We start from the raw sequence: 27,918 nt of genomic DNA, 5'->3' as shown, positions 1-27,918 counted from the left end.
TCGGGGTGAGGGGCTGTAGTCAGACCAAAGGAAGAACTCAGAAATGTCTTGTTTATTTGTGTTTGTGACCAAGTGCCCACCCCCCCACATCTGTTTATGGCCTCATTTTCACTTGTATATTTTTCACACTGTAAATTTCTTGTACAAACCCAAAGAAAAATTTTTAAAAATGTTTTCTTTTTAAAAACTGAGTGTGCTGGATAAATATTGCAGGAACTTGTTTGACCCTCTTCCCTTCTTTCTTTGCTGGCCACTTCTCTACCCCTCATAGATGTCTTAGGAGGAGAGAGGGTGATGGGAGTAGAAAGCTAGAGGTACTAGTAGACCACAACATGAAATGGTCTCAGGGTTTAAGGGACTAAAAGAACCTTCCATTCTGCCCCTCATACAGAAGGCTGCTTGGGACTGGAGGGTAGACATAACGACCTCTTGAGGGCCCCAAGAGTCCATGTCTCTCAGTGCTTGGGAGAATCAAAAGGGAATCATGAGAAAGTGCCCCCTAATCACAGGCTCAGACCTTGAGTTTCTGGACCCTCTTTCTGACTTAGAAAGTTGGGGGAACAATGAGTGTGGGAGACAGGCTGCCCAGTAGCACCTTGTCCTTGGACACCAAGTTTATCTGAAAAGGGCAGAGCCTTAGTGGTAGCTGGGGAGGGAGGGAAGTGGGACGCTCAGAGCCCCCAGTGTGGAGCTCTGGGAGGAGGGAGGGTAAGCAGGGTGGGAAGCTCCTGAGTCCTGAGGAGGCTCCAGGAGAGGTCCGGGATTCACAGGAGTCTCGGGGTCCATGGGAAGGGTCATGGGATAAGTGGGAAGAGTCTGAGGTTAGCATCAGGAGTCCAGAGGGTTGGAGAGGGGACTGGGCCGGGGTCCGCAGGAGAGGCCTGCCATCAATGGGAAGACCTCCAGTAGGAGGGTCACTGAGGTCAGCAGGTGTGGCCTTTGCGTTAGTGGGAGGGGTCTGGGCATTAATGGGAGATTCTAGGAAGCAGAAGGAGGGGACTGGAAGAGCACCCCGGGGGTCAGTGGGCAAGGGAACGCTCAGCAGGAAGGCGCTGACCCATGAGGGCTGACGAGTCAAGGTGTAAGGGTGGTGAGCCGGGCCCGGGGACCCTGACCACAAGCTCCATGGGCTCCCGAGCCTTGTTGCGATAGGCCCGGCGGATGGTGTCTACTGCTCGCTGGTGGGTCACCTGCTCCAGGCTCTCTCCATCTACCGCCACAAGCTCGAAGCCAGCCTGGGATGGGGCAAGGGGTGGGGGGTGTCATAGCCCTCCCTCCCCAATCACCCTCACCCACCATCCAATCTGAAGTCAGTGTTCTCTCACCTCCACTGGCTAGGACACTCCTCCCCTATCTGGGTGGAGGGGCTGGACAATGGAACTTTTGTGCCTGGAACCCTTTGGGGGCAGGGCAGGGTGCAGACAATGGTCCTTTGTCCCCTGGGGCTCAGTGGAACAGGATGGGCCTCCCTCAGGCTCAGGCGGCATGAGGGGACAGATTTTTCCTTAGTCCTGCTCACCCTGCATGCCTGCCCCCCTGCCCCCAAGCCTCCTCCCATGACCTGATCTCAACACGTCTGGCTGGGAGAGGAGCCTGTGCCAGTCCCACCCCCTGCCAGCATTCAGTTCTAGACCTAGGAGTGGGCTGGGTCCTCTTCACCCACCTGCAGGGCCCCACTGAGGAAGGCAGCTCCCCCAGGGAAGATCTTTTCTACCTTCACCACCGGCTGCACTTTGGATTCAATGCCCCCAGAAATGCTGATGCCTGGTGAGGGTGAGAAACACTGGGTGAAGGTGTAGCCACACCCCAAACCCCAGAGCTCCCAGGAGAAACCCAGGACCCATCTCCAAATCCAGGGCCTCCAACCTCTCCCAAACCCCCAGATTCTGTTACTCCTCACAGGATTCAAGCTTCAGCTCACTCCCAAGTCCTCCTCCTAGAGATTCCAAGCCTTCCAAATCCAGACCCCCAACTGTACCCCAATACACCAGATTCTCTTCCTTCTTCCAGGCCACACCCCCAAACCAAGCCCATCAACTTCACCCAAACCGGAGTCCACCCTGCCAGGCCCAGTCCTGCCTGAACTCACCCAAGGACTGCTTCACCTTGGACAGGGTGACTGTCCTCAGCTCGCCACTGGGGGCCTTCGGGGCTGCCTCCTCAGCGGGACCCCCGCCAGCTCCATTCTCAGAGGGCCCTTGACCGTCTCCCGTCTCAGCTGCCTGCCCACCCAGAGGCCGTGGCAAAGGGGGCCGGGCCTTCCGAGGCTTGTGGTAGCGCCCGTTGGCCATGCTGGGGGTGGGGATGGGCACTGGGGACGGGGAACGCCTGCGACCCAGGGACTTGCCTGGACCCCGGCTGTGGCTGCGGCTGCGGCTGCGGCCCCGGGTGGGGCCCTGGCCCCGGGTCTGCTGAGGGTCCTCGCAGCTGAGGGGTTCTGTCAGCAGCCAGTTAGGCCGCGGGGGCCTGGGAGCCACAGGGGGTGGCTGGGGAGGGGGAGTGCAGGCACTGCGGCGGGGGGCGAAGGCATCTACTGGCACATCTTGGAGAGGGAGTAGCCCCTTGTGGTGGGGGCGGGGTGCAGAGGCACCCAGTGAGACCTTGAGGGCCCCCAGCTGCTCCCTCAGCTCCTCGTCATCGTCCTCCTTGGAGAATCCGTTCACGGGCATCAGGTAGAAGCCTCCACGGCTGTCTGGGGAAGAGGGTCAAGGTCAGGCTGCCCCTCCTCACCACCCAGCAGAAGCGGGGCGCCCAGCCCAGCCCACCTCCCGCACCCTCGGTCCTTGCCTCTGTCTGCAGAGGGCCCAGCAGCACCAGGCCCGCGCTTGCCCACGGGGGCAGGCCAGACAGACATGCTCTATTACAATAGTATTTTAATACTTTCTATTGTAAGAGGTACATTTTATTTTAATGTGTCTAAGAAACAAATGACTAGCACACCAAATGGGTAATTTCTCAGAGATTGTTGCATAGAATGAGACTAAATTTAAAAAGTGAGTAGGTTTAAAAACAATCATTAAGTAAATAACAGTACACGTGGGGAGCAGATATAATACAAATGGTTCTGGTGGATGAGGGCTTTCCTGCAGGGAACCACGATGTGTATCCCCTGAAGCCACAACTGCTACAAGTCAGGGCTGAGATAGGAGGCTCCTTCTCCCTTCCCGGATCCCTCCAGGGTTGTGCCCTCTCCCTGGCCCTGGGACCCAGACTGACCAGGCACTGGGGTGATGAGGTGACGCTTGGGCGGTGTGTCCTGCCGGGCTGGCCGCAGAGCGGGAGGCCATGCTGGTTGGGGAGAGGAGACGGTCAGAGGCAGAGCACCCTTGCCAGGCTCCTGCTGGGCTCAGCGAAGGTGGCTCAGGCAATCTCTGCCCATCTCTCCACTGGGAGAACCCCCGCCCCCATCCCCCCCCCCCAGGGCTAGGGCTCAGGATCCTAAAGTCCTGCCTCCAGATGCTGACCTGCCCTGCCCTTGAGGGCCTCGAAAGCCTCCAGCTCCACTGGCATCACCATGCTGTCGAAGCGGCCCAGGTCTGTAGGGGCCACCACACTCCTGGGGGGCAGGGGGACAAGAGAAGGGGGGGACAGTAGTTCGGTTCTGGAGGTGCCGGATAGAGCTTCAGCCCCAGGGAGGTTGGAAGAGGTCTCAGGGACCCCCTTCCTGCCCCCAAACTCTCCCCCACAACCCCTCCCCACCTGATGTCCCTCAGCAGCAGCAGCTTCTCTGGCCTGTCCAGAATGGCCAAAAGGGGCCTCACCAGGTCCTCCACACCACCCTCATGCACATACTGCAGATAGAGAGACCATAGTCAGATAACAGCAGGGACCTCCAGAGCTGAGGAAGGGGAAATGATAGGGCTGGTTGGGGCCAGGGAACCCATCCAGCCCCTCCAAGCTTTAGGAATGGTTCTGCCCACCCCCAGACTGTCCCCAGGATGGCCTTGTCTTAGCAAGGAGGTGGGAACCTGCAATAATGATAACAGACAACAATAACAGCTTTGGGACAGGCACTCTTCTAAGCATTTTACATACAACTCTCATTCAGCTCTACCACCACCCTGGGAGATGACATAAATTATTCCCGTTTTACAGATCAGGAAACTGAGGCTCAGAGAGAAGGAAGTGTGACTGGAACCAAAAAAGTCTGGATCTTCCTGCTCTGCTACCAGAAAAGGATGTACAGGGAACGGACTCTCCCCCCAACCCCCACCTCCCAAGCAGAAGGAAGGAATTTGAGCCAAACACTGGGCCCTGGGCCTGGCTGCCCCAGCATGTATCTGCACTTGGACCAACAAATTAGGGTTTGTTCAGGGCTAGGATGGGGACCTTGGGAAAGGCGTGGCTCTACAGGGAGCCTCTCTACTCCCTGGGATTTCAGCCCCTTCTGCCTGGCTCTGCCCGGATGCCACCAGCCACACCCCACGGACACAGGCGGAGTGAACACGGAGCCAGCCTATAGGACAGCACACCGCCCACTGGTGGCGAGAGAGGGAGACATTTGCCGATTCAAGGACATACCACACACACACAGCAGCACTGTGGGCACAGACACAGAGACACAGCGTGCCCTGGTGGTCAGAGCAAGTCATTTGCAAATATTTGGAAATAAATAAAATATAAATGATGTGTGTAAACCACATACAAAGTTGCAGGGACTCCCACATACACACACCCCTTTTGTCCGGAAAGAGGGATACACCTAATTGCATCAATTACACAAAACCATGCATGTGCACACACTTCAACTCCACAGACCTGCGTTCAGCACTCACTAAGTGCCAGACCCTGCAGGGGCAGTGAGGGCACAATGATGAGGACCCCACCTCAGACCTTCAGGAAACTCAGTCTAGTGGGAGCAAGGGACAGAATGAGCCAAGTGCCCCAGGCAACTACAGATCCCCGGCAATGGGGCAGGGGTTTCTCAGAAGAGGGTGGTTGGACCAGGGTGGGCTTCGTGGAGGTGATGGCATTTACACCGACTCTTGAAGGAAAGCTGGAGGGAAGAGCATGAAAGCTGGGAGGAAATGCTGCAAGGGTGATGTGCAGTGGTGAGCAGGTGGGCTTTAGCTTGGCTGCAGGGCATGTGCAGGGCCTCCACGTAGGGCTGCGCAGGATGGGACTATGCTGTGAGTGGCGCCCCCTAGAGTTGTGTAGTTCATAACCTGAATGAACCTACGCGGTGACCTGGGGAGATGATGGGAAAGCTGAGGTGGGTGGGATGGCAAGTGGAATCAGGGAGGGCTTGGTTGTGAGGGGAAGGAGTTTGTACTCTATTCTGCCAACAACAAGGGGATGCTGGGCACACTGGGGTGTAAAGTGATCAGGGAGATGGTTTATAATGCCTGATTTGGCAGCTGTGACAAGATGGATCTGCGGGGGAGAGAGGGGAGGCCAGGGGTCCAGGGCCACACACCAGAATTACCAGGCCAGGGCTTTATCCCAGAGGGTCTGCTCTCTTGGTGTGGGTGGGACTTGGCTGAGGTTTGGATGGGCTCTAAAGTTCCCCCAGGTGACCCAAGAGAATGTCTTGGCTTGCACAGGGTAGGGGGAGTGGAGGTAAGAGGGGGATAGAGCACACTAAAGAAACAGACGCAGAGCCCCACCTAGTGGACAGAGTTCAGGGTTTCAGGCTGACAGGAGGCTGGTACCCCCAGCCCCACACCCCATTACACAGACACACACACGTTAGCCAGACATGCACACGCTCACACACACAGATACGATCATACGGTCATGTTGACACAAACCCAGATACTCCAAAACCCAGTCTTGCAGACACACAAATGCACACGTCACACAGACATACAATCCAGCCCCGCCCTAGCCAAGGTGAGGAGATGGAGGGCATCCATCAACAATTTGCCGAGACTCCTCGGCTTGCCCTTGCACCACAAGCCCATGTGTGCGCTGACATATGGTCATCAGAGGAAACCGGGGCTTCTTGAGACAGAGGGATAGGAGAAGACCTTACTCTCCACGCCTCTCGCAGCCTCCCCAACACTCAGGCTACAAGGACTCCCTCAAATCTAACTTCCAGCCCACCCTGGGGTCCTCTGGTTTGGTTTGAGATGGAAGGAAACAGATAGCAGCAGCATCGCGTTGGAGGGCTTGGAGTGAGGCTGGGGGCAATGGATGACGTACTTGGGTAACAGGGGAAGAGGCCTGGCTTGGGGTGGGGCCTGATGTCTGACCCAAGAGCAGAAAGAGACATGGAAAGGGCTTGGAGGAGAGCAGAGCAGGTGATTGCAGGCTCTCACCTCCTCCCACTCATCACCTGCCTGGCTCTTTCTCTCCTCAGATTAAATATCGCCACCTCAGGGAGGCCTTCCCAGACCACACCATCTAATTTGTGCCTCCTAGGTTATTTTCTCACATTCTTTTCCTTCATAGCACTTGGCATGATTTGTCACTATAGCCGTTCAGGGTCTATCTATTGTCTACCTCCCATTCTTGTCTCTGAGGTCCCAGGCCAGTTGGGGGGTACAGGGGTGACATCTGCTTTCACTGACAACTGGCCTCAGACACTGGTCAATGGACCATGGCTTGAATGAATGAGCGGCTGGGTGACTGGGGCAGGGGGCGGGATGGGGGCTCACCCGGGAGCAGTGGCGGGTAATTGCCAGCACCTCGTCGTCCGTCAGCAGCCGCCGGGCCAGGTCCTGAATAAGGGACTGTCGGCTCTCCCAGGCCTGCACCCGCTCATCCATATTGGGCAGCTGGCCGGAGGGACTCCCGGACCTTGCAGAGAGCAGGGCCCGGCCTCTCTCCAGGTCTAAGGAGTCATTGTCAGGGGAGGGAGCAGGGGCTTCCCTCAGTGGGTGCTCATGCCCCAGAACAGGTCAGCTGAGAGTTCCAGGTACCCCTCATTGGAATCCAAGTCTGGACCAGATGCTCCCCACCATGGTCTCCCATAGCAATCTGCCCACTTGGATCCCCAACCCAGGCCCCTCAGTCCCCCAACAGGGAACCCCATACCAGTCTACTCTTTAATAGGACCTCAGCCCCATCCTTCCCAGGTCCTCAGCATGCACTCTCACACTAGTCTGTTCCCCATTAGAGTCTTAGCACATGTTCCCTCATCTCTCCAAATTTGTCTTTGGGGTTCCAACCCAAGCCCCACAGACCTCAAAAATGTACCCCAATATCTGTCTGCAACCCTCTTTCCCAGTAAGCTTAGTTCAATTTTTTTAGCAGCTCCCAATATGCTCATTTCCTTTTGCCTGATCCCCCATATGTGTCCCTAGCTAAGTTTAGCCAAAAGCCCTTTAGCCGACCCCCAACCTGCATACTCATCTGCAGCGCAAACATAAACCAGGACTTGATAAAGGATGCATGAATTACCGCGTCTCAGTCTCCAGGTGACAAACTTCTGCACGGGCCCCACTCCCCCGGCTATGAAGAAGAAAGAGATCCAGTCTCAGGCTGTTGGCCCCCATCTGAGAATGGGGGTTGGGAGGGCTCAGGACTGACTGAAGCACTACCTGGAATGGAGAGTTCAGGCCGGAAGGAGGCGAGACGAGGAGGCAAGAGGCCAGGCCAGGAGGGCCCTGAAGGCCAGGCTCAGGCTAGGGCCTCCATTCGTAGGCAATGGGGAGCCAGTGAAGGGTTCGGTCAAGAGAGTGTGCAGTCTCAGCTCTGCTTAGAAAGATTCGTTTGAAAGCAAATGTAAGGAGGGAAGAACCCTAAGGACTGAGCTTAAGGGAGCACCTACCTTCAGAGGGCAGAGGGAAAAAGAGGAGCCTTTGAAGGACAGAGAGGAGTGGCCAGAGAGGTGGGAGGAGGCCCAGGAGAGGGCAAGGCCCGGGTTGCTGTGAGAAGAGAGATGGGTTGAGGGAGGGGGCTGCCTGCCCTAATATGAAGGGACTGTCTCTCCCATGGGATTGTCACCTTGAGGCCCCAGAAAATCCAACCCCCAGGGAGGGGCAGGGCCCAGATCCTTGTCCTCTGGTTATTTTTGCCTGCGCATCACTCATTCTGCAACCTGGACCCACTCCAACCCCATCCTCAGCCAGTGTTCTGCAGGGTGGGCACATAACCCCGCTGACTGAGAAAAGAATCCCCTCTCTCTCTGCCAGCACTGAACTAATAGGCCAAACGGAGGCCACCCTGGGACTTCAGCTGATACTATTGAAGGAAAAGCTCTTTCCCCTGGGGTTGCTAAGCACTTGTGGCCATCTTACTTCCAAGAGGGCAAAGCCTGCATGATAAAGAAACCAAAAACGGAGGGTAGATGCCTAATGATATCGTTTAAACCTTTAGACCTGCTTAAATCAGTAGCTGAGCCAAAAAGTGCTTTTTTTTTAAGCCAGTTCGAGTTGAGTTTCTGTCACATGCAACCCCAAGACCCATCCACTCTTGGCTTAGTCTCTGAACCTCACCAAAGAAGTGAGAGGGCCTCTTGTTGGGGTGCTTAGGGAGCCTTGGACATGAGTACAGCCTCCGCCTGGCCCTTCTGCCTGGGCCCTGCTCTAGAAACGGCCTTGCTCAAGGATGGTTCTAGAACTAGGTAAAGCCTGTGGGGCTCTGGCAGGAAGAGGTGAAGCCGAATACTCCCCAGAGAGCACAGGGCTCTGACCTAAGCTCTTTCACTTCCTTGCTAGGCTGTGAATCTATCAGTTTCCCCTTCTGCAAAATGGGGAGATGAGGCAGTACAACACTGACCCCTACATTTTCTGAGTACCTCCCATATGACAGACAACATACTAAGTGATTTACATACAGTTACTCACTGATTCCTCACTATCCCTAAAAACATTTTACTCATGAGCTAATAACAGTCTCACAGGGATTGAGGCTGGTAAGAGGCATAGCTCGTTTCAGGCAGTGTGTGATTTAAACCAGCACTGCCAGACACCAAAGCTGGTGGACTTGACCACTATCTGATCCAGGCTCACCTTTCTCCACGTCCAGGTGAGGGCGGGGCTTGGCCGAGCTCCCGCCGCCCAGCGTCCGGGCCTCTCGGGGCCCCTGCCCTGCCAGCCGCCCCTGCCGCCCTCCCTTGAAGAAGAGGTTCATCAGCGTCTTGGAGCGCTGCAGGGCACCCTTCTCCCCGGGGGACCCTGACTTCTTCTTCCGCTGTTTCTTCTCCTCTGCAGAAAAGAGGGAGCACCCAGGGGGCTGGAGGGGTGGGCAGAAGGGGAGGACGAGAGGCAGGAGTGTGGGAAGGGGAGGAGAGAAGAGGGATGGGGAGGCAGACAGGATCTGCAGCCTTGCGGGGTGGGGGTGGGGTTTCTCCTCCAACCTCCCACGCCTGCCCCACCCCACAGTGACAGCTGTGTGAGGATCCTCCACTAAGGATCTGAGGGAGAAGTTGGGAGGAGTGGGGGTGGGGTGCGTGTAAACTGAGTAGCCTCTGAACTCCAGGATGGAGGGGCTTCGGTTGGTGCGGGTTTGGGGTCCAGAGCTGACTGGGCCTGGAGCTGGGGCTGAGGGTGGGTGGAAGTTGAGGTCTAGTATAAAATGGAGCCCACAGCAGGGTCTGAATGTATTCTGGAGGTGAGATTGGGGCTGCGTAAAGGGAGGTTTGGGGCCCAGGACAGGGTCTGAGACAGGTGTTAGACCCGGGTCTGTGGAAAGAGCAGCAGCCACCCTTCCCCTGCGTACCCCACAGGGTCAGGTGGCTCTGGGAGCGCGTAATGGGCGGCCGGGGCCGGCTGAGCGCCAGCAGCAGAGCAGTCTTGGGAGACTCCGAGAGCGCAGAGTCAAGGCGGCGGGCAGGCGGGGGACCGTTGGCGCGGATGGCCGTGTCCCTGAGGATGACTGTGGGCCGCACGCTGCACCAGGTCTCCACGCGGCCCCCTACATCAGGCTCCGTCTGGATGGCCGTGTCCGCCCGCCCCCAGCCTGGGCCACAGCTGCCCGGGTCCTCAGGCTCCAGACAGACGTCCATGTGGTCGGAGGGCAGAGAGCTCACGCCTCCAGTCGAGCTGTAGGGGGCACTGGAGGCATAGGAGGAGACGCTGGAGCTGCTCTCAGAGGCGGGGGACAGCTGCTGCAGCACCCCATTGCTCACTGCGGGGAGTGGGGGAGGCAGGGGCGCCTCAGAGGGCTGGCCTCATGGCTGCAGGGCCCCGCCAGGCTTGCATCCACCCCTGGGCTCGGTGGGGCAGGCAGCAGCCAAGAATGGAACCATAAGGTCTGGCGAATGAATGAGCTGCTCAGCAACTTGCTGAGTGAGTCCAGGCAAACCACTTCTCAGTTCACCCACTGGGACTCCAGCCCCTGAGCCACCTGGGATTGAATCTGCAACCTCCCAGAGGGGAACCCAGAAATAGCTCTGGGCAGCGCGAGGGTCCTAGGGCATCTTGGTCCCGCTCCCCACCTTCGGGCCCCATCCCTTTCCCTCCAACCTTGGGGGCGGAGTCACTTACATCGGTCCAGCCAACAGTACTCAGAAACCATCTCCTTGTAGGCAGGGTACCGGCCAGTCTCCTGGGGAGGGCCCGTGGGCATAAGAGGGGGTGGGAGAGTGGGCGAGAAGGGAGGGTAAGAAAAGACAGACAGAAGGAACCTTTCAATCCCATTTCTCTCCTCTAAGTTGACGCTCTAGCTACAAGGGCCACTTTATTTCTGAACATGTACGTCAGGGCCTTTGCACTTGCTATTCCTTCTGCCTGAACTCTCTTCCTTCAGCTCTTCATGTGACCAGCTCCTTCTCATACTTCAGGAGTCACCTCCTCCGAGCCCTGACCACCATGACCTCTCAGCTAAAGGGGCCTTCCTAAATTACTCTATCCCATCCCTCTGTTAATCTCCTTACAGCATTCCTCACAATCTGCCAAGTATCTTGTTTATTTATCTGTCTCCTCCCAGTGGCAGAGACCTGGTCTGTCCTGTTCACTGTTGTAGTCTCAGTGCCTAGCATAGTGACTGTCAGGTAGAAGATGCTCAAAAATACACGTGAATGAATGAATGAATGAATGAATGATGGGCAGGGAGGGAATGAGGAGAGGTGTTTGGGATAACCTGAAGAGGAAGAAAGGGGAGAAATAGGATGTGGGAGAGTGAAACATAGAGAAGGAAGGGAGATGGCAGAGAAGGCGCTGAATGGCAGGATGGTTGATGGCTTGGGGAAGGCAGGAGGTGGAGGGGAGTGTGGGGGGCCAGGATCTGGCCCTGGAAGAGGGTGAGGCATCACTTCCTCCAGAAGCCAGAGTGCAAAGGACCTGATCCTCAGGCAAGTGTGAGGCTCACATGAATAATGAATCCAGCCGCTGCCCCTGAAACCCAATCTCTGGCCCCAGCCCAGTCCTGTCCTCCTTGCCCTATGCCCTGAGGATACCCACCATCCAGGTGCTGCCTAAAGCCACAGCTACCACCTCAGCCTTCTGGGAGGGACATTTTCTCCTTTCAACCCTAGGCCTGGGCCTCCACCACTCACAGGAAGGAGCACTGCCCTAAGAGTCTGGGGAGCAGGACTAGAACCAGGCTGAGTAATCGACTCTGGTTCCTGAGTTGCTTTGTCTCTCTGATCCTCAGTTTCTTCTGCAAAATAGGAATGAGAACAACACCTGCCTTACCTCCCACATGGCCGTGAAAATGTCTTGTAAAGTGCAGAGTCATGGGCATAATCAAGTACTAGGTAGCCTCAGAGGTCCTTCCTAGCCTGACCTCCACCCACCCCGACTCCCATAGCCCTGCCCACCTTGACGGTCAACATGATGTGTGTTTGGCCCTTCAGCACCTCCACGGCCTGGCTGTGGCTGATGTCGTCGAACTTGACACCGTTGGCCGCCAGGACCTGGTCGCCCACCTTGATGCCATTCTCCTCGGCCAGCCCACCATGGTCCACTCTAGGATCAGATGGGCATCAGTCTGATAGGACACCCTGCTCTTGCTAACCCATTCCAGACTCCCTCCACTTGAATGCTAGGACAGCCCAGTCAAATTCCTTGATTTGCTTCCTGGTAAACCTTGGCCCCCTCCCCAGGTCCCGCTCCTGACTTAGGTCCTCATTTGGACATTTCATTAGCCAAAACTCACTTGCTGACCCATCCCCAGGTCTTGGTCCCACCCCATGTCCAGTCCTAGCCTCCAGCCCTACCCCTGGCCCCAGCCCTCACTTGGACACGTAGATGCCCAGACCAAACTCCTTGCCCCCACGGATGTTGAAGCCCAGGCAGAAGTCGTCGGAGGTTGTGTACAGGTGGACAATGCGCCGCAAGCCATCCTCCAAGCTGCTGGCAGACGGAGTTGAGCTGCACTTCTCCACTACCAGCCGCCGATTCACTACGTCCACCCTGGGCCGGGAGCAAGACACCCTCAGCCAGGGCCCTCCATCAGCCACCCAGGGGCCCTCCATCCACCATACCTGCCTCCTCACCTCCCAGCAGCCCTGACAACTGCAGGGAAAGGAGCCTCCCTAGGCCTGGGACCTTCAGTGGGGCACACATTTCATCAAATCTGGTAAATCATCACAGTTGCCTCTTTTATTAAGCAGCTATGACATGCCAGGCCCCACTTCTAATTGTCATAACCACCCTGGGGGTGGAAGGTGCTGGTATTAGCCCTGTGTTTCAGAGCAGCAGCGGGGCTGAGGAGGGGGCATGGCCATTGGCATCTGGGATAGCAGAGCTGGTGGAGACAGGACCTTTCCCTCATTTCAAGGTCAAGCCTTAGGACCCTGTCTCTAGCACCCAGGAGGCATGGGGAGCAGGGGCCATGCTTGCCAGGCCCCAGGCAGAGCCCTGTGCCCTCAGTCTCTCCTGCCAGTGGGTTTTGGGTGGTGGTGGTGGTGCTGCGGTGGGGCAAGGCCAGGGCTGGGGCTGGGCACTGCTCACCATGTGGTCTTCTCCTTGGAGAATTTGATGCCCGGCACCCGGCCCATGCGCCGCACCATCATGTGCAGGCGGCTGCTGCCCGTCAGCACCTTCACGGCACTGCCCATTGTGGTGCTCTCCAGGCTCAGCCCATTCACTTCCGTGATCTTGTCCCCCACGCACAAGCCAGCCCGCTCTGCACCAGGGGAGAGGGATGGCTGGTGTGGGGCACTTGGGAAAAGAGTCCTTCAGGGTGGGGCTGTGCCTCCCCCATCAGACTGGGAACCCCTAGGGTAAGAAAGAGCTTCCTCCATCAGACTGGGGATCCCCAAGTAGGAGCTAAGTTTCTCCCATTGGACTAGGAATTTGTCCGTTACCCTACTTTACCTGGGGGGTGGGCCCTGTTTCCCCCTTAGATCAGGTCTTCCAGGGCTGAGGACTCTGGCCCGCCGTTCCTGACAATGGCATCCCTCCCACCCTGCTGGGGTAGGGGTCACATCTCCTAGGCCAGGACCTCACCCATGGGGACCCAGCTCACCTGCACTGCTCCCCTCCTCTACTTTGCTGACAAAGATGCCCAGGCCATGCTCAGAGCCCCCACGCACGCTGAAGCCCAGCCTCCCTGCTGGACTCTTCTCCACCCGGACTGCGTGGATGATGTCACTCTCATCACTGTTGGCTGTGGGGATGGGAACATAGGCATGATCCCATGCTCATGCTGGGCACGAAGGACCCCTGGGCTCCCCAACATGGAGCCTGCAAAGGCTGAGCTGCTAGGCATGGCCACACAGTTGCCTACGGCCCTAAATGGTGGTAATGGGGGTGTGGAGGTTTCTGAATTCCCTCTAGGTGTTTTTGAGACCATGGACCAGGAAGGTGTGGGAGCAAGAGAGAACAGAAGGACAGGATTCCATGCTAGAAGACAATGCTCTCCTTCCCTCATAATGGGGAAAGGGGGTGTCTAATGCTTACTGAGCTTCCCAGGCCCACAGACCTGGAGTAAGCCAAATTCCTAAAGATCCCACCACTATGAGGAACAGATGGACAGAATGATAGAAGCAGGCTTTGCTCAATGTAAGGGAAGACTTTCTACAACCTTCAGTGTCAGAACATGAATGGGTTTTCCATGAGAGACAGTGAGCGCCCTATCTTTGGAGGCATACAAATGGATACCTCCATCCAGTCTGGAGGTTGTGGAAGGATCACTGAGGTCCCTTCCACCCCACAGGCTCTGTGATTCTGAAGGGTAAGGGCTCTAGGAACTGTAGGGCTACATGGAGAGAGAAACCCAAGACAAGGCTGTGCTAGTGTGTGCCCAGGGCTGGGAGCACTCCTTTCAGTCGGTGCTAGGGGAGGTCTGAGGAGGGGTTCCCTGGAGGCAGGAACTATCACACGAAGTTTCTTAGAGGACTTAGGTGGAATTTGGATGGGTGGAGGCAATGGAGTGTGGAGAGGGATGGAGTGAGCAAAGGATCAGTGGTGGGTCCTTGAGGAGGCCTTCTGGCTAGTGAGAAAGATGGGTTTCATGTGAGAAGTTAAAATTTCTGCTGTGGGCAAGGCACTTGAGAGGGAGAAATCACATGGACACACACACACACTTGGATTTGATCTAAGAGAAATCAGGTTGCCGTGCTTAACTCAGGCAGCACAGGAAGAAATCCCCAAGGGGCAGGGATGGGAGATCTTGGGGCTTCCCAACTGATTAGATCTGCACAGGCTTAGGACCTTTTTGGCCCAGCCAAGTAGCCTTTCTCTTCCCCTACCCCCACTCCTCCTGAACCTTCTTTCTCCTCAGTCTCTCCCTGGGGCCTCCCTAGGGTCCTGGGCCAGGAGAATGTCAAATGCAAGGTTTTGAGCCTGGTAGCTTGGGGCTTTTGAGAATGGCACCTCCGCTGCCTCCAGTGCCCTAGTCCAGGCAACCATGCTCTCCTTTAGGTACTCCAAAGCAGCCTCCTTATTATCTCCCCACTTCCGGTCTTGCTCCCGTTTATCCATTGTCTATACGGTAGCCAGAATCACCTATTAAATTCAATCATTCCTTTGCCCTGATTAAAAACTTCCAATGGCTCCCCCTGCTTCTAGAAGAAAAGTCAAACTCCTCCCCATGCCCTATAAGGCCCTCCATGGGCTTTTCCCTGCCCTCCTCTCTGTCCTCAGCTCTAGCTACCCTCTCCTTTGGCCACATTGTCCTCTTTTCTGGTCCTCACCCAGACCAGCCTGGAATACTCTTGCCCAGACCTTTACTAAAACATGCCCTGATTGGAGGGGAGGAGCAGGACCTGAAAAGTTTATTCTGGGATTCGGCCAGGGAGCTCTGCTAGGTGAGAGTGGAGGGGAGCTGGAGATATTTATCTGGTGCTAACCACAGAAAGCCCATGCCCAGGGGGCCCTGGCTCCTCCCCTGCTATTTCATGTTCTGCCTTGCTCACTGGCTGTTTGTCACCTCACATCTGCCACTGCAGCCAGGCTGGCTCCACCATGCTTGACCCACCATGATCCATGCTTTCCACATCTAATCTTTGTCCACGACATCTCCACCCCACTCCCAGCTGTTACTGCCCTGTCTCTAAGCCCTGTGACACCATGCATTTCTGGAAGGTGAAGATTGAGCCTTATTTCTCTCTAGGACCCCGTCAGGACCTATACAGTGCTGGTATAGAGCTGGTGTACAATGAAGCAGCATTAAACATCTGCATGAGATTAGGTGATCCCCTCCTTCAGGGTGCAGCCCTGGGGCTTCCCAATGACTCTTAACCTTCCTGTTCTGTTTTCCCCCCTCTTCTTAACATTAGCTGCTCTACCCTCATTCCCCCTCCTTTCGCACTTGGACTAATTCAGTCTGCGCAAGTGGACACTAACTTCACACAGCCCAGCACAGAGCCGGTCACATAACAGGCTGGTGGATGAGGGAAGTCCTTTTTCACTCCCTCCCCCCAAAGGCATACACAAATGGATTTGGAGAAAGGCAGAGTCCTGGGAAGGAGGGACCAATTCAATAGCCTGCCCTGCTGCTCACCTGGGGCTGGTATAACACACACACACACACACACACACACACACACACACACACACACACACACCTTTCTCAATACCCATGCCCCTATCTCCCAACTCTGGCTCTTCTACAATCCTAGGGCCCTCAAGGATTGGCCTAGAGGGAATGCAAGGGCAGATGAGGAAGGATGTATGGGTTCCCAGAGGCCTCCCATGTCCCTAAGACTCCTATTTGGGGTTCTTCCACGTGTATTGACTTTGTCTCTCCCACTTAGTTACCGCTGCCCTGCATCCCCATCTTCTCCATCTGGTCCCCGCCCCCACCTTCAATGGGAGAGTTGATGAGGATGACACGGCCCATGGGTGATGAGGCTCGGATTCCGCGGGAGGGCCCATTCAGCAGCCGCTGCTGCTTCCTCAGCAGGTATCGCGTTGCGCAGCCTGAGTCGCTGCCCAGGTGGCCTCGAGAAGAGAGGGAACTCAGCGAGCCAGAGCTAAGGTCTCCTAATCCCAGTGGGTCAAAGCCCACTGCGAAACCGTGCGCCATGGCGGCTGGGCTGGGGCGCCCTACACGTCCACAGCGAAACTGCTGGCCCTCCAGAGGCGGTTCCCGCGTGCTCCGGGAGCCATAAGCCTTCTGTGCGGGGCTGGAGTCCCAACTACACGGAGACCCTCACTTCCTCTGCCTCTCAGGAGTGTGCACTCCAAGCCTGCGCAGAGAGCTGGGTTTGGGGGGAGGGGATGTAAATGCCACCATCCAGAACTTCCACTCCTCCTCCTGCTTTGAGCAGCCTGCCCTCCCAGGCCTTTAGCCCACCACCTCTCCCACCCTAGCCAGGGAACTTCCAACGCGGATTTACACATTAGGGCAGGTGGGAACCCTTTGTTCACCCCTCGTTCGTACCCTCAGCTGAGTCATCTCCTCCTGTCTCCAGTCACCATTAAAAAGTTGAGAGAGTGGAGTTGGGCTAACTGCGGGCCCTAGGGCTTCGAGCGGTGTGAGAGATACGAGGAGCCGAGGACAGTTCACTGCAGGCCCCCTCCTGAAGATGGTATTAGGGGACCAGCCCTTGGGTCTCGGGCTTCGGGAGCAGGCCTTCAGGACCTGGGACAGCTGCACCTGAAGGTCCCAGACATCCGCAGCCCCCACAGATCCTCCAGCCCCAGTTTGCTGTCCCACGGTCCAAAGACTTTGCCGAACGTTTCCCAGACTTGGGGGGAGCATCTGCAGGCGAGGGCCCCACATCAACCCGCGCAAAACCGGGGCCAAGTTCCCAGAGGAGCTCTGGGACCCAAAACGCAGTACCTCATCTCCAGCTTGCTGCTCCCGGCCCCCCGCCTCTCGGGCTCAGCCCCGCTCACCTGCTCTCCTGCTGGGCGGCCGCCCGCGTTGCCCGCCCGCAGGCGCCAGCTAACACCGCAGCAGTGCGAACCCCGCCCACTCGCCGCCGAGGCTGCGGGAATAGGGCTGGCCTGGGCGGCCCCGGGCTCCTATTGGCTGATGGGGCCGCCAGTCACTCCCTCCGCGCACCTCCCTTGGGCGCCCTGGACAACCTCTCTTGGCCCCGACTGAGGTCGCTGGGTTCCACCCGCTCCAATTCGAGTTCCGACGCCCTTCCCCGCCTCGCGAACTTTCGGCTTGGGTCTCCGCTCGCCCCGCCTTCCGCTCCAGATTCAGCGCAGGGGAGCCCGGAACTGCGTCTTCTTCAGGCCAAGCCAGCTCCCGCGGCACCTGGGGATGCCACTCCTGACGCTTCAGTGGGGCAATGTCACCTGTGGGGCGAGAGCTGTGGCGGGTGGGAGCGGGGGCTGGCGCCTGGGCGAGGGGCGAGCGTGCTCTGCATGGCAGCTGGGTGAATTGTAACTGTGTGCACGGTTGAGTGTTGCCTTCTTCACATACAACCTCCTGTGTCGAAAGGGGGCTTTCTGGCCATCCAGTCGTGGAGAGTTGGCAGGGAGGGACAGCTGGTCCCAGGACACCAGGAGGAGGGAGAATCCTGATCCACCTGCTTGGATGCCGGCTTGAGCCTTCGCCCTCCACATCTCAGGACTGTAGCTGAGCTCTGTGCTGCAGGCTAGTTGGGGGCATAAGGAGGTCGGTGACACAGTGGAGCTGGAGGTAATGGAGGGAGCTGCGGAGGACGAAAGGGCTGAGGACAAAGAAAGGACACGACAGGAACGGAGCTGTGAAGAGTAGGGATGCCGAGGCGCTGCAGCAGGATATTGGGTACTGGGGCGGGAGGCCGGCGAGCCGAGGCCGGCGCAGGCCACTGCCCGACAGCCATCGGATTAACAAACCCGACGGGAACCCGAGGCCCTCCGGGCGCACCATCAGCGGCGGCCCCTCCACGCCGCCAGCCTGCGCCCTGCGCGATGCGAGCTTTCTCCCTAGACCTCTTACTGCGGGGGTCGGGGGTCCTCCGGAGGATCGCCAGGAAGCTGCAAGCAAAGAAGGCAGCTCCCGCGCGCGGCTCCTTCCTTCTCACTCCGGCTAGGCGCGGGGCCAGACCCGATTCCCGTGCTCCGATTGGTTATGGGAGGCGGTGGAGGGCCGGGGCTTGGGGCGTCGCCCCAAAAGACGCCCACCGCCGGCAAACTCTGCCAATCCGGACGCGCCCGGGGAGCCCCCGCCCCTCCAGGCTATTAGCGTCCCTCGTGACGTCACGCGCGATGGCTGGGAGGAAGGCGGGACCAAGTGCTGCAGCAGCCAGGAGCCCACGAAGGAGTGAGTGCTAGCTGTCCTGGGCCTAATTCGGGAGTGTGGGGAGGGTTCGGGGCTGGGGGTCAGAGCGGGAGGCCTCCCTTGAAGCATGCTCTCTGTCCTGTTTGATTTCGCTTCGTGGGCTCTGAGGAGGTCCGTGGGGTGGAGGGGGGTGGAGGGGGGTGGAGGGGGGTGGAGGAGAGGAATGTTAGGGTGGGGCTGCGTGGGGTCACGTGCTCAGGAGTCGGGGTCTGATGGATATGGCCGGTGTCTGTGTGTGTGTGTGCATGTGTGTGTATAAGTAACGGTCTTTGTGGACCAGTGTGTGCTGGGCGTTTCCACCCTGTTTGTGTGCCTCTGTGGGGCGTGCACGGTTGTTTCTTTGTGTGTGGGTATATGAGTGCAAGTGTGAGTGAGGGGGGGAGGGCGTGTCTGTATATGAGGGAGGAAGTGTGGTTGGAGAGGATTAGTCATTCTGTAGGATTTTGCCCAACTAGGCTAGATGACTGCTCCCAGCTTTCCTCTCTCTGCTGTGTGGAGGGGATGCCTGCTGAATCCTCCTCTTTTCTGGAAGAGGGTGACTCAGGGAGAGGTGAGCCGGTATTCATCTGCCGAGGACCAGAGACAGCCCTGACCCATTCACTGGGGTTGGGCAACATGGGTCTGTGCACATGTGTGCACACACATGTACCCATGCATGTACACACGTGCACATGCACGCACATACATGGCTGGCGTCAGAGTCCCTGATTGAAATCTGGAACAGATAAACCCTGTGGTGGCCAATGAACCCTTGCTCTCCTCCGTTCGGGAGGCTCGTGTGGGATAGCTTGTTGCATCTTTCCAGGCAGCCTTGGGCATTTGTATCTAGGTCTCAGGGCAGCTGGGGCCTAAAGCTGTACATGAACATGAGTGTATAATGTGTGTATTATGCACTTTTGTGCACTCAGAGCACACAGGAGTAGATTTGTGGGAATTAGTTGCTGCTCATGCATCAACCACACACATGTAAATCCTCACTCATGAAAATCCACACGAGGCCAGAGGACAAGGAGTCCTGCTTTCCTGGTCTGTTCTTTCCCTCCCCCTCCTCCAGTGGCTGCAGGTCCCTGGGCCAGGACATTGCTAAGGAAACAGCTCCTCCCCCCACCCTTGTTTATCTACCTGGAATTACCTTGAGCTCTACAAGGTACTGGCCATAGGCTTAGGGGCCAGGGCAGGGCCACCAAAGGCTTCCCCAAGTAAGCCCTTGGTCCCCACCTTGGAGCCCTCTGACCCTTTTCCCTGTCTTTCAGAAATGGGTGATTTGCCCTTAGATATCAACATCCAGCAACCTCGCTGGGACCAAAGCACTTTCCTGGGCAGAGCCCGGCACTTCTTTACTGTCACCGACCCCCGAAATCTGCTGCTATCTGGGGCACAGCTAGAAGCTTCCCGAAACATCGTGCAAAACTACAGGTGACCCCCCAATTGGCCCTGGACCCCAGGGTCTTGTTCTATGTCATTAATACAGTACCTCTGGCACCTGCCTCCTCGGCTTTATGAGTGACCCTGTCCCACTCCACAACCCCCACTTCCTGGCATAGAGCTTCAACCCAAAGGATTTTAGGGAGCTTGGGTTGAGGAGGTGGCACTGATATTTATGGGGGGAAGTCTGCTCTATGCGTCACAAACCCTCTACAGGGTTCAATTCCACTGTAGGGCCAACCTCTGCAAGAACAGAGGGGCTCAAAGTTGAATCCTAAGGAGGTAGGAAGGCATCTCCCTGTCTCCAGCAGGAGGTGAAAATCTTAGCAAGGCTCTCTGGCCCTTTCTGACCCCTTGGAAACCACCATCAACCATGACCCAGAATTTTGGCACAGAGTGGCACCCCTCTCTGTGTGACTAAAGAAGAAATCGAAATAGGAGCCCCCCACTTCTGGGAAGCTTTGACCCTCACCCAGAGGCAGGGAGCTCCTTTAGTTTAAGATGTGGGAGGCAAAATTCCTGGTCCTCTGTCCAGACTTCCCCTGAGCTGGGTAGGCAGGCCCTGAAAAGGCAGCTCTGCCCCCTAGAATAGTCTGTTTGCTCCTTGCCAACCTCTGCAGGGCCGGCGTGGTGGCCTCAGGGCTGACCGAGGACCAGCTATGGAGGGCCAAGTATGTGTACGACTCTGCCTTCCATCCGGACACAGGGGAGAAGGTGGTCCTTATCGGCCGCATGTCAGCCCAGGTGCCCATGAACATGACCATCACTGGATGCATGCTCACCTTCTACAGGCAGGTCCTGGCCCCCGGGTCCCCTTCCTGAGTACTCTGTCCAAGCTAAAGCCTGACTCGGTGACTAGCTGCCTCCTCTCTGGGCCAGTTCAGGTAGAGAACTGAGGGTGGGTGAGAGCTTGCATCAGGATCCCATCAAGTCCTCAGAACTCGGTTCTGAGGGTCCCCTGGGTGTGTTTGTGTAAGTATGTGTATGGGGGTATGTAGGGGTTAGCAGAGCAGGTTCTAGACTGATTGACAGGGTTCCTCCTGAGGGTTTGAGAATAACCATTGGGGTGTCATTTATAGGGTCTGGGAATGGGGGACACTAGAGGGAGCAGAAATAAGTGTCTTTGTTCCCCCAGGAAGACCCCAACCGTGGTGTTCTGGCAGTGGGTGAATCAGTCCTTCAATGCCATCGTCAACTACTCCAACCGCAGTGGTGACGCTCCCATCACTGCAGGGTGAGAGCCAGCCCCCAAGAAGGGCCATGGCACCCTTGACCCTCTTCTTCCAGCCTACTCTTTTTTTTTTTTAAGGTTTTAAAAAGAACATTTATTTTTTTCAAACTTTTTAATTAATTGGGCAATATAGAAAACTGGAAAGCACAAGAAGCGAAGAACACAGAAGTTATCCAGAATCACAAGCAGTTTACAATTTGATATACACACAACTGAGCATACATTTTTATGTGGTTGAGATCACACAGAATATATGCTTTTTCATGAATATTTACCAATTCAAAGTCCCAAAGCCATGAGTATTGGGATAACCAAGAATACATGACACCAACTCAATCGGGAAAAAAAAACATCTTCCTGCCTTTCTGAGGGACAAAAATTTCATAGAGGACAAAAATGCAATAGGCCTCTATAGTTATTGGCAGAGTTACAAATACTGCATCCCTTTAATGCTCAATTTAAAATGAGACATAAAGTGAGAGAACAATACATGTAATGCATCTGAGAGAATTCATTGTCAGATCTGTATTAAAATAGGAAGGTATATTTCTATTGAATTATTTAACAATGTTTTCCTGTGGTACAGCCAAGACATGTGCAGGTACAATGGTTACATCAAAATGGAAATATGAACACAGCTGCATACATCCCTCCCCTTGCACTTTCTTCCACCCCTCTGCAGCCAGCCTAACGAACCAGTTCTGATGCCTTCTGCTCAGAGGTGGTTTAACAATTCATGTCAAAGACGCTTCTTTTCTATTAACAAAGATACTTATAAATTCGTTAATTCACTAGCTCTACTTTTTACCCTACATTGTCATCTCAAGATATCTAAAAAGCTTAAATGTTGTAAAATAATGAATCTTATCCACAGTAAACACAGGTATTTTACAAAAAATGTACACAGAACTCTAGTTATCTAAAACCGTCTTCTAGATATAGAGATACTAGCAAAGAGCCCTTCCTTTGCCCCTCCCCTTCTTCCTGTTCCACCATTTCAATGATTAAGTACAGAAATGTATCTAGCTCCAAGAGGTTCCATCTGACTCTTGCTCTCACTTTGCACCCCTGTTCCCTGGAGGCCCATGCAGCAGTGGCTCAGCTCCCTCCTTTCCCTGCCTGAGTGCATGGGGTCTTCTTGTGTATGGTTTGGGGTCCTACCCCTCTTCAAGGGGAGGGCACGGGGCTTCCAAACAAGTCTACACTGGAGTTGGGATGGGGAGGGGCTTTCTCTGCAATGAGGCTGCCCTCCTCCACCTCACGTATTGAGGATTTGACACATCCTTGAGGGAGAGAACCACATGCTGGACTCGTCACCTCCCCCCGTGACCTGACTCTTCCACCCACAGGCAGCTGGGAACAGCTTATGTGAGTGCCACCACCGGGGCAGTGGCCACAGCTCTGGGACTCAAGTCCCTCACCAAGGTACAGGCTCTCACTAGCCCCCATTCCTCCTTCAGCCACTTCCTTCTTGCCCATCCCCCTCCACCCCTGACCTATAGACTCCCCATATCTCTCCCCAGAGTCCCTTGCCACCCTATGGCCCACAGGGCCCCTGACCGATGCCTTTCCTCCCTCAGCACCTGCCCCCTCTGGTCGGCAGGTTTGTGCCCTTTGCAGCTGTGGCAGCTGCCAACTGCATCAACATTCCCCTGATGAGGCAGAGGTGAGTGGCCCAGCTCTTGTGTGTGCCCAGAGTGGGTTCCTGCCCAGAGTGAGGACCCTTCCTGGACATGACATGGGCTGTGTCTGACCCTGGGATCCTGGGGTGGGAGATCCACCTTTGAGCCTAGGATGTCTGAGGGATCCCCAGGGAGGAGCTGCCCCCAGGGCATGGCAGGTGGGATTGGGGCCTGTGATCTGACTCCCACCCCCTTCCCTTCCCAGGGAGCTGCAGGTGGGCATCCCCGTGACTGACGAGGCAGGTCAGAGGCTTGGCCACTCAGTGGCCGCGGCCAAGCAGGGAATCTTCCAGGTGGTGATATCGAGAATCTGCATGGCGATTCCTGCGATGGGTGAGGTGGGGTAGCAGGGTGGGGCATGGGAGGCTCTGAGGGAAGGGGGCCAATGAGACTCTGGGGAAGGTGGGGGGAGGTGTCAAGGGGCTTCCTTAGTGTTCCCTACTTTCATTCCACTAACTCCTTCCCTGCCTTCTTTTCCCCTTAGGCATTCCCCCCGTGATCATGGACACTCTGGAGAAGAAAGACTTTCTGAAGGTAGTTACTCTCACCTCCCATCCTGGAAGTGGTGGTGGCTGGGAGAAGAGGTGACCAGCCCCCAACCTTCTCCCCAACCTCTCTGAGTCTAAGCCTTTCCACCTGTTCTCCCCACCTCTGCGCTGCTCCTTCTACCTTCGTACTCAGCAAGAATTAACTGAGCTGGGGTGAAGAAACACTGAGGGTGTAGGAGAAAATAAGGGAAGGAAGATAATGGCTTCTGTCCTGAAGGAAATTGGTGTCACTTTAGAGGCCTCTGACACACACAATGATGGACTGTCATAGTCCCACTTGATATCATATTCATGCTGTCATCTAGTAACAGTGAGACACACATATATACACACAGGTGCACACATACACACATGCATGAACAGGTCAGAGAAGCAAGGCCCAGGAATGCAAGCTGTGGCTAATTCACTGAATCATTCATTCACAAACATTTATTGAGCACCATTCATGCACCAGGCCTGTTCCAGGGATGAGGAAATGGCACTGAACAAGACACGGTCCCTGTCCTCATGAAGCTTATTGCTTAATGTGGAATCCAATAAACAAGTACACAAACCAATGAATACATCATTACAAGTTGTGATACATGCTTTATAAGAAATGAATGGGGCAATGTAATAGTGACTGATAGGGGAGGGCTGGTTAGATAGGGTGGTCAGAGAAGAGGTCTCTGAAGACCCAAAGGATGAGAAGATGCCAGGCAAAGAGCGTGGGGAAGAGTGTTTAAGGAAGAGGGAAGAGTAAGTGCAAAGGCCCCGAGGCAGGAATAAAGTTGCATGTTCGAGAACAGAACGGTGGTCCCTGTGGCTGGAATATATTGAAAAGGGTGTGCAGAGCAGATGGGTTTGGAAAGGAACAGATTCATGCCCTTGAAATGGGAGGAAGCGAGTGGAGGGTTAGAGGACCCTGAAGAAGGCGGCTTCTGGAGGAAGCGAGGGGAGAGAAAGAGATTCCAAGGAGTGCCGTGGGTACCGATTCTGAGAGGCAGGAATGGGTGTTGGGACACCAGGGAAGGTGGGCAGCAAACAGACTGGCTGGAGTGGAGGGCTGTGATCTGGAGTCCCAGCCTTGTTATGGGCTTGGGAGAAAGCAGAGGGCTGCAAGATCCATCCATTTTGTCATATGTTTCACATACATTTCACATGGATGAATCTTGAAGACATAATGCTGAATGAAATAAGCCAGACACAAAAGGAGAGATATTGTACGTTACTGCTAATGTGAACTCTGTGAAAAAATGTAAAATAAGAGTCTTTTATTGGAGATTATAGGGAACCTAGAGATAGACAGCAGCTAGTGAAGGGGGAATGATAATCTAATAAGAACAGACAAAATATTGAGGGTGATCTTAAGCATATGGGAATGCTCAGGTGTGACTACGGTTTGTTAATTTTCTTTTGGTATGGTAGGAGTATATTGGAAGGAATGAAGTTATTTCAGGATATTTGTTTTTCCCATTGCTTTGCTTTATTTGGAAATGTTTTTTTATTTGATAAAGTAATTTTACAATAAAAAAAATAGAGGGCTGCATATCTGAGGGCTTTAAGGCAAGGTGGTGGGGATGGAGCCATGGTGGGTGAAGTGGGGGGCGGGGGCTGGGAGGCAGGGGATGCATGCCATTCATTCCACTGTCTCTGTCTCCCCCACAGCGCCGCCCTTGGCTGGGGGCGCCCCTGCAGGTGGGATTGGTGGGCTTCTGGTAAGTTTGCAGGGAGTTAGCCAGGACGGGAGGGGGGTGCCGTTCCATGGTGGGTGTGAGTGGGAATTTGTTGCTTTTGAGATGTTTATACACATTCATTCATGCACTCAATTGGTGGTATGTGTCTTAGATATCTGCAGGGTATGCTTTTCACGTGGTGTGGTGATCCCTGTCCTTGGGGTCACAGAGTCTAGTTGAGGGGTCTGTAGTCTCCATCGACAAGGGAAAACCATGCCCGTTTAATTCCTATCTGCCACCTACTGGTGGTGGGGCCTTGGATCATGCTCTGGAGGCTCTTTCCTTGGTCACAGGCTAATATCAGGGTTGAGCTTAATGTTCCCTAAAGGTCCTTTCAGCTTTAGTCAACCTCCACCCCTAGGGGCCGTCCGGGAAATGGAGTGGGCTACAGGGAGGAAACACCCTTAGGCCAAGGCTTCACAAACCTTTCCACCTCTCTCCTTCCTCAGCCTGGTATTTGCCACCCCCCTGTGCTGTGCCCTGTTCCCCCAGAGGAGGTAAGTGCTGCCCCTGAACTTGGCTAGGGGCTCTGACAGGTCTCCGCGTCTCTGTACCAACTCATCCTAAAGTCCTACAGCATGTCCTGGAGGAGGCCTGGCAGGCACTCAGCTGATTCTGGGGGTGGGGGGATGACAGTGAGCCAGCCTCTGTGGCCTTAGAAGGAGGGGGTGCCTCAGGCTGCCATGGGGGGAGAGGGATGGTGAGCCCTTAGCCCGAGGGAGGCTGGGTCCAGGGGCCACTTGGCTGACCTGTGCTGTTCTGTCGTAGCTCCATACGCGTGAGCAGGCTGGAGCCAGAGCTGAGAGCTCAGATCCGTGAGCAAAACCCCAGCATCGAGGTGGTGTACTACAACAAGGGGCTTTGAGGGAGGGTCAGCCCCTGGCCCCCGGCCCCCTCCATCACCTCCTTGGGCTGCTGCTTTAGTGGAGCCTTGCCATCCCTGCCACTTGCCTGTCTGCCTGGTTCTGGGCAGGGGACTCTGGAAGAGGGGCAGTCACTGACACCAGCAATCCACTCAGCTGGGGGAGGTGCCCCCATAAGACTTTTTCTCTCCTCTCCGGTTTCAAAAAAGCAGAGTCCCCTCTCCCCCTGCTAGTGTGTCTATGTGCATACATCCACGTGTATACGTGCATGTGTATGTACATGCAGTCCTGGAAGCTGGGAGCAGACTGCTGTCCTGGGATCTTCTGGCATCTGGCTTCCCATCTCGGACTCCAGGCCCACCTGCCAGCCAGCCAGGCTACCAGACTTCCTTTCCTAAACTGGTCCTCTAGCCAAGTCCTTCCTGGCAGCACCTCACCCCTTACTGAACCCAAGGCCCTCAGGACAGACACTGAGGGACATGAGCAGGCCAAACTGGGCTGAATCCTTCAGACTTCTGCTTCCTGGCACCCAAAGCAGCCTCAGGAACTGGGCTAGCAGAGGAAGATGTGTTGAAATAAGGGAGACAGGGAGCATATGCATCCCCCCAGTGCCATCCCCCACATCCTGGGATAGATCCATTTCCTCTCCTCTTCTCTGCCAAGAACAAAGGAGCGCCAGTATCCTCTACAGTCCTCACTGCCTCCCCCCATAGCCGTGTGGACGTCTTTAGGCACAATCTTAGGGGTTCTTGGTCTGCTCTGACATCATGACCTAAAATCCAAGTCCTACAATCCTTCCCCCACCCCAACCAAAAAGCCATGTAGGCAGAGCAAGCATTCTCCTTTAAGAGCTCCCACCATGCCCTCTTATAGAGTGACACAGTTGTAGGAATGGTGCTTAAACTCACGGGTATCTGAATGGGTGCGACTGGGATACCCTCCAGGGCAACTAGGTCCTGAGTGCACAATCTTAAGGGAATTTTGTGTTCCGCTGACGCTTGTTAGAGAGTCAGCCAAACCCCCACCTTAGCTCCTGCTCTCTCTGGAGTCTTGACCCTTCTCCAACCCTCACCCCCAAAAGGGGAAAGGCCTAGGCCTCAGCTCAGCAGCTGGTCCAAATGGAAGGTGGGATAGGTGGTGGTAAACTCAGAGTGCCTGGAGAAAAGGATCTTGACTCCAACACCCATGCCTCTGTGAAGGGATGGGTGGGGCACGAGTAAAAGGCCCCAGTGGGACTGTTCTGAGAGCACTTGCCTGTCCCCCAAAGAATCTCCACCAGCAATAATAGTTAATCATAAATCTGCCTAGTTCTTGATCTTCTCGGTCCCATGTCCTGAGTGCCCAAGAAGGGCCTGCTAGGAGCCTGCTGCCTTCCCTTCTCTCCCCACCAAGTCCATGTTTCAGTCTGCCCCTCCCCTTCTGAAGCAGCAGAGGGCGCTGTGAGATTAAAACATCAGTTCTTCCGTCAGCAGCCCAAGTACTAAAGCAAAGGGAGATGTAAAGGCCTCCACCATCTATTCCTTCAGAAAGTGGAGTCCTGGCTTCATTCTCTACTTCGCTAGGGGGACTGATACACACCTACAAACCAGCTCTGGCTCTGTGCTTCCTGATTTCCTTCAGGCGTTCCACATGGGGTGATGGCCTCTGGTCCCCAGGGAGGCCTCTGGAGAGGGGGAGATCAGAGGGCATAGGACTGCCCAGCTTCATCAGAGAAAGAGGCTTTTGGGGGAGCAGTATGCCCTCCACATCCCTACATGTCCCCATCAATTTACCAGAGGAGCAGGCCTCACAGGGACCACGTATCATTCCCGTATCCCAAGGCTGTCCACCCCCTCGCTGCTTTCATAACCCTCTGTTTTTTTGTTTTTTTGTTTTTGGAAAAATGGGTCCAAAATTTCATGTCTGTGTACAGCTGGTAAAAGCTACCATTAAACAGTTTATAGCTGCTTCCCTTGC

General features: G+C 55.5%; 2 protein-coding genes across 13 annotated transcripts; one reads left to right on the top strand and one right to left on the bottom strand.

Moving 5' to 3' along the window:
* Positions 1–34: 34 nt before the first annotated feature.
* Positions 35–18,276, bottom strand: PDZD7 (PDZ domain containing 7). 11 transcript variants are annotated; one of them, XM_037804198.1, is made up of 17 exons: positions 18,157–18,276; positions 16,080–17,905; positions 13,300–13,440; positions 12,783–12,957; positions 12,066–12,242; positions 11,648–11,795; positions 10,374–10,434; positions 9,607–10,014; positions 8,898–9,092; positions 7,345–7,395; positions 6,600–6,775; positions 3,700–3,791; positions 3,465–3,556; positions 3,217–3,288; positions 2,090–2,692; positions 1,664–1,764; positions 35–1,235 (listed from the first exon to the last, which is right to left on the bottom strand). In XM_037804198.1, the coding sequence occupies exons 2-17, from the start codon at positions 16,300–16,302 to the stop codon at positions 1,020–1,022; spliced, it is 2,931 nt and encodes a 976-aa protein (XP_037660126.1). In that variant the 5' UTR covers positions 16,303–17,905; positions 18,157–18,276; the 3' UTR covers positions 35–1,019. The 11 variants fall into 11 exon arrangements, 7 of the variants coding, with proteins under 7 accessions (XP_037660126.1, XP_037660124.1, XP_037660125.1 ...); XM_037804196.1 differs by having other exon boundaries at positions 16,080–16,477; positions 16,660–18,268; XM_037804197.1 differs by having other exon boundaries at positions 16,080–16,980; positions 17,118–18,268.
* On the top strand, positions 17,327–27,918 carry SFXN3 (sideroflexin 3). 2 transcript variants are annotated; one of them, XM_037804210.1, is made up of 11 exons: positions 17,974–18,480; positions 19,752–19,914; positions 20,544–20,714; positions 21,059–21,157; positions 22,504–22,579; positions 22,735–22,820; positions 23,042–23,169; positions 23,321–23,370; positions 25,032–25,081; positions 25,549–25,596; positions 25,868–27,918. In XM_037804210.1, the coding sequence occupies exons 1-11, from the start codon at positions 18,129–18,131 to the stop codon at positions 25,962–25,964; spliced, it is 1,320 nt and encodes a 439-aa protein (XP_037660138.1). In that variant the 5' UTR covers positions 17,974–18,128; the 3' UTR covers positions 25,965–27,918. The 2 variants fall into 2 exon arrangements, with proteins under 2 accessions (XP_037660139.1, XP_037660138.1); XM_037804211.1 differs by lacking the exon at positions 25,868–27,918 and having other exon boundaries at positions 17,327–18,480; positions 25,549–25,600.

Source organism: Choloepus didactylus, chromosome 15, assembly GCF_015220235.1.
Source record: "Choloepus didactylus isolate mChoDid1 chromosome 15, mChoDid1.pri, whole genome shotgun sequence".
Taxonomy (NCBI): domain Eukaryota; kingdom Metazoa; phylum Chordata; class Mammalia; order Pilosa; family Megalonychidae; genus Choloepus; species Choloepus didactylus.
This window is presented reverse-complemented; position numbering and strand designations above follow the sequence as displayed.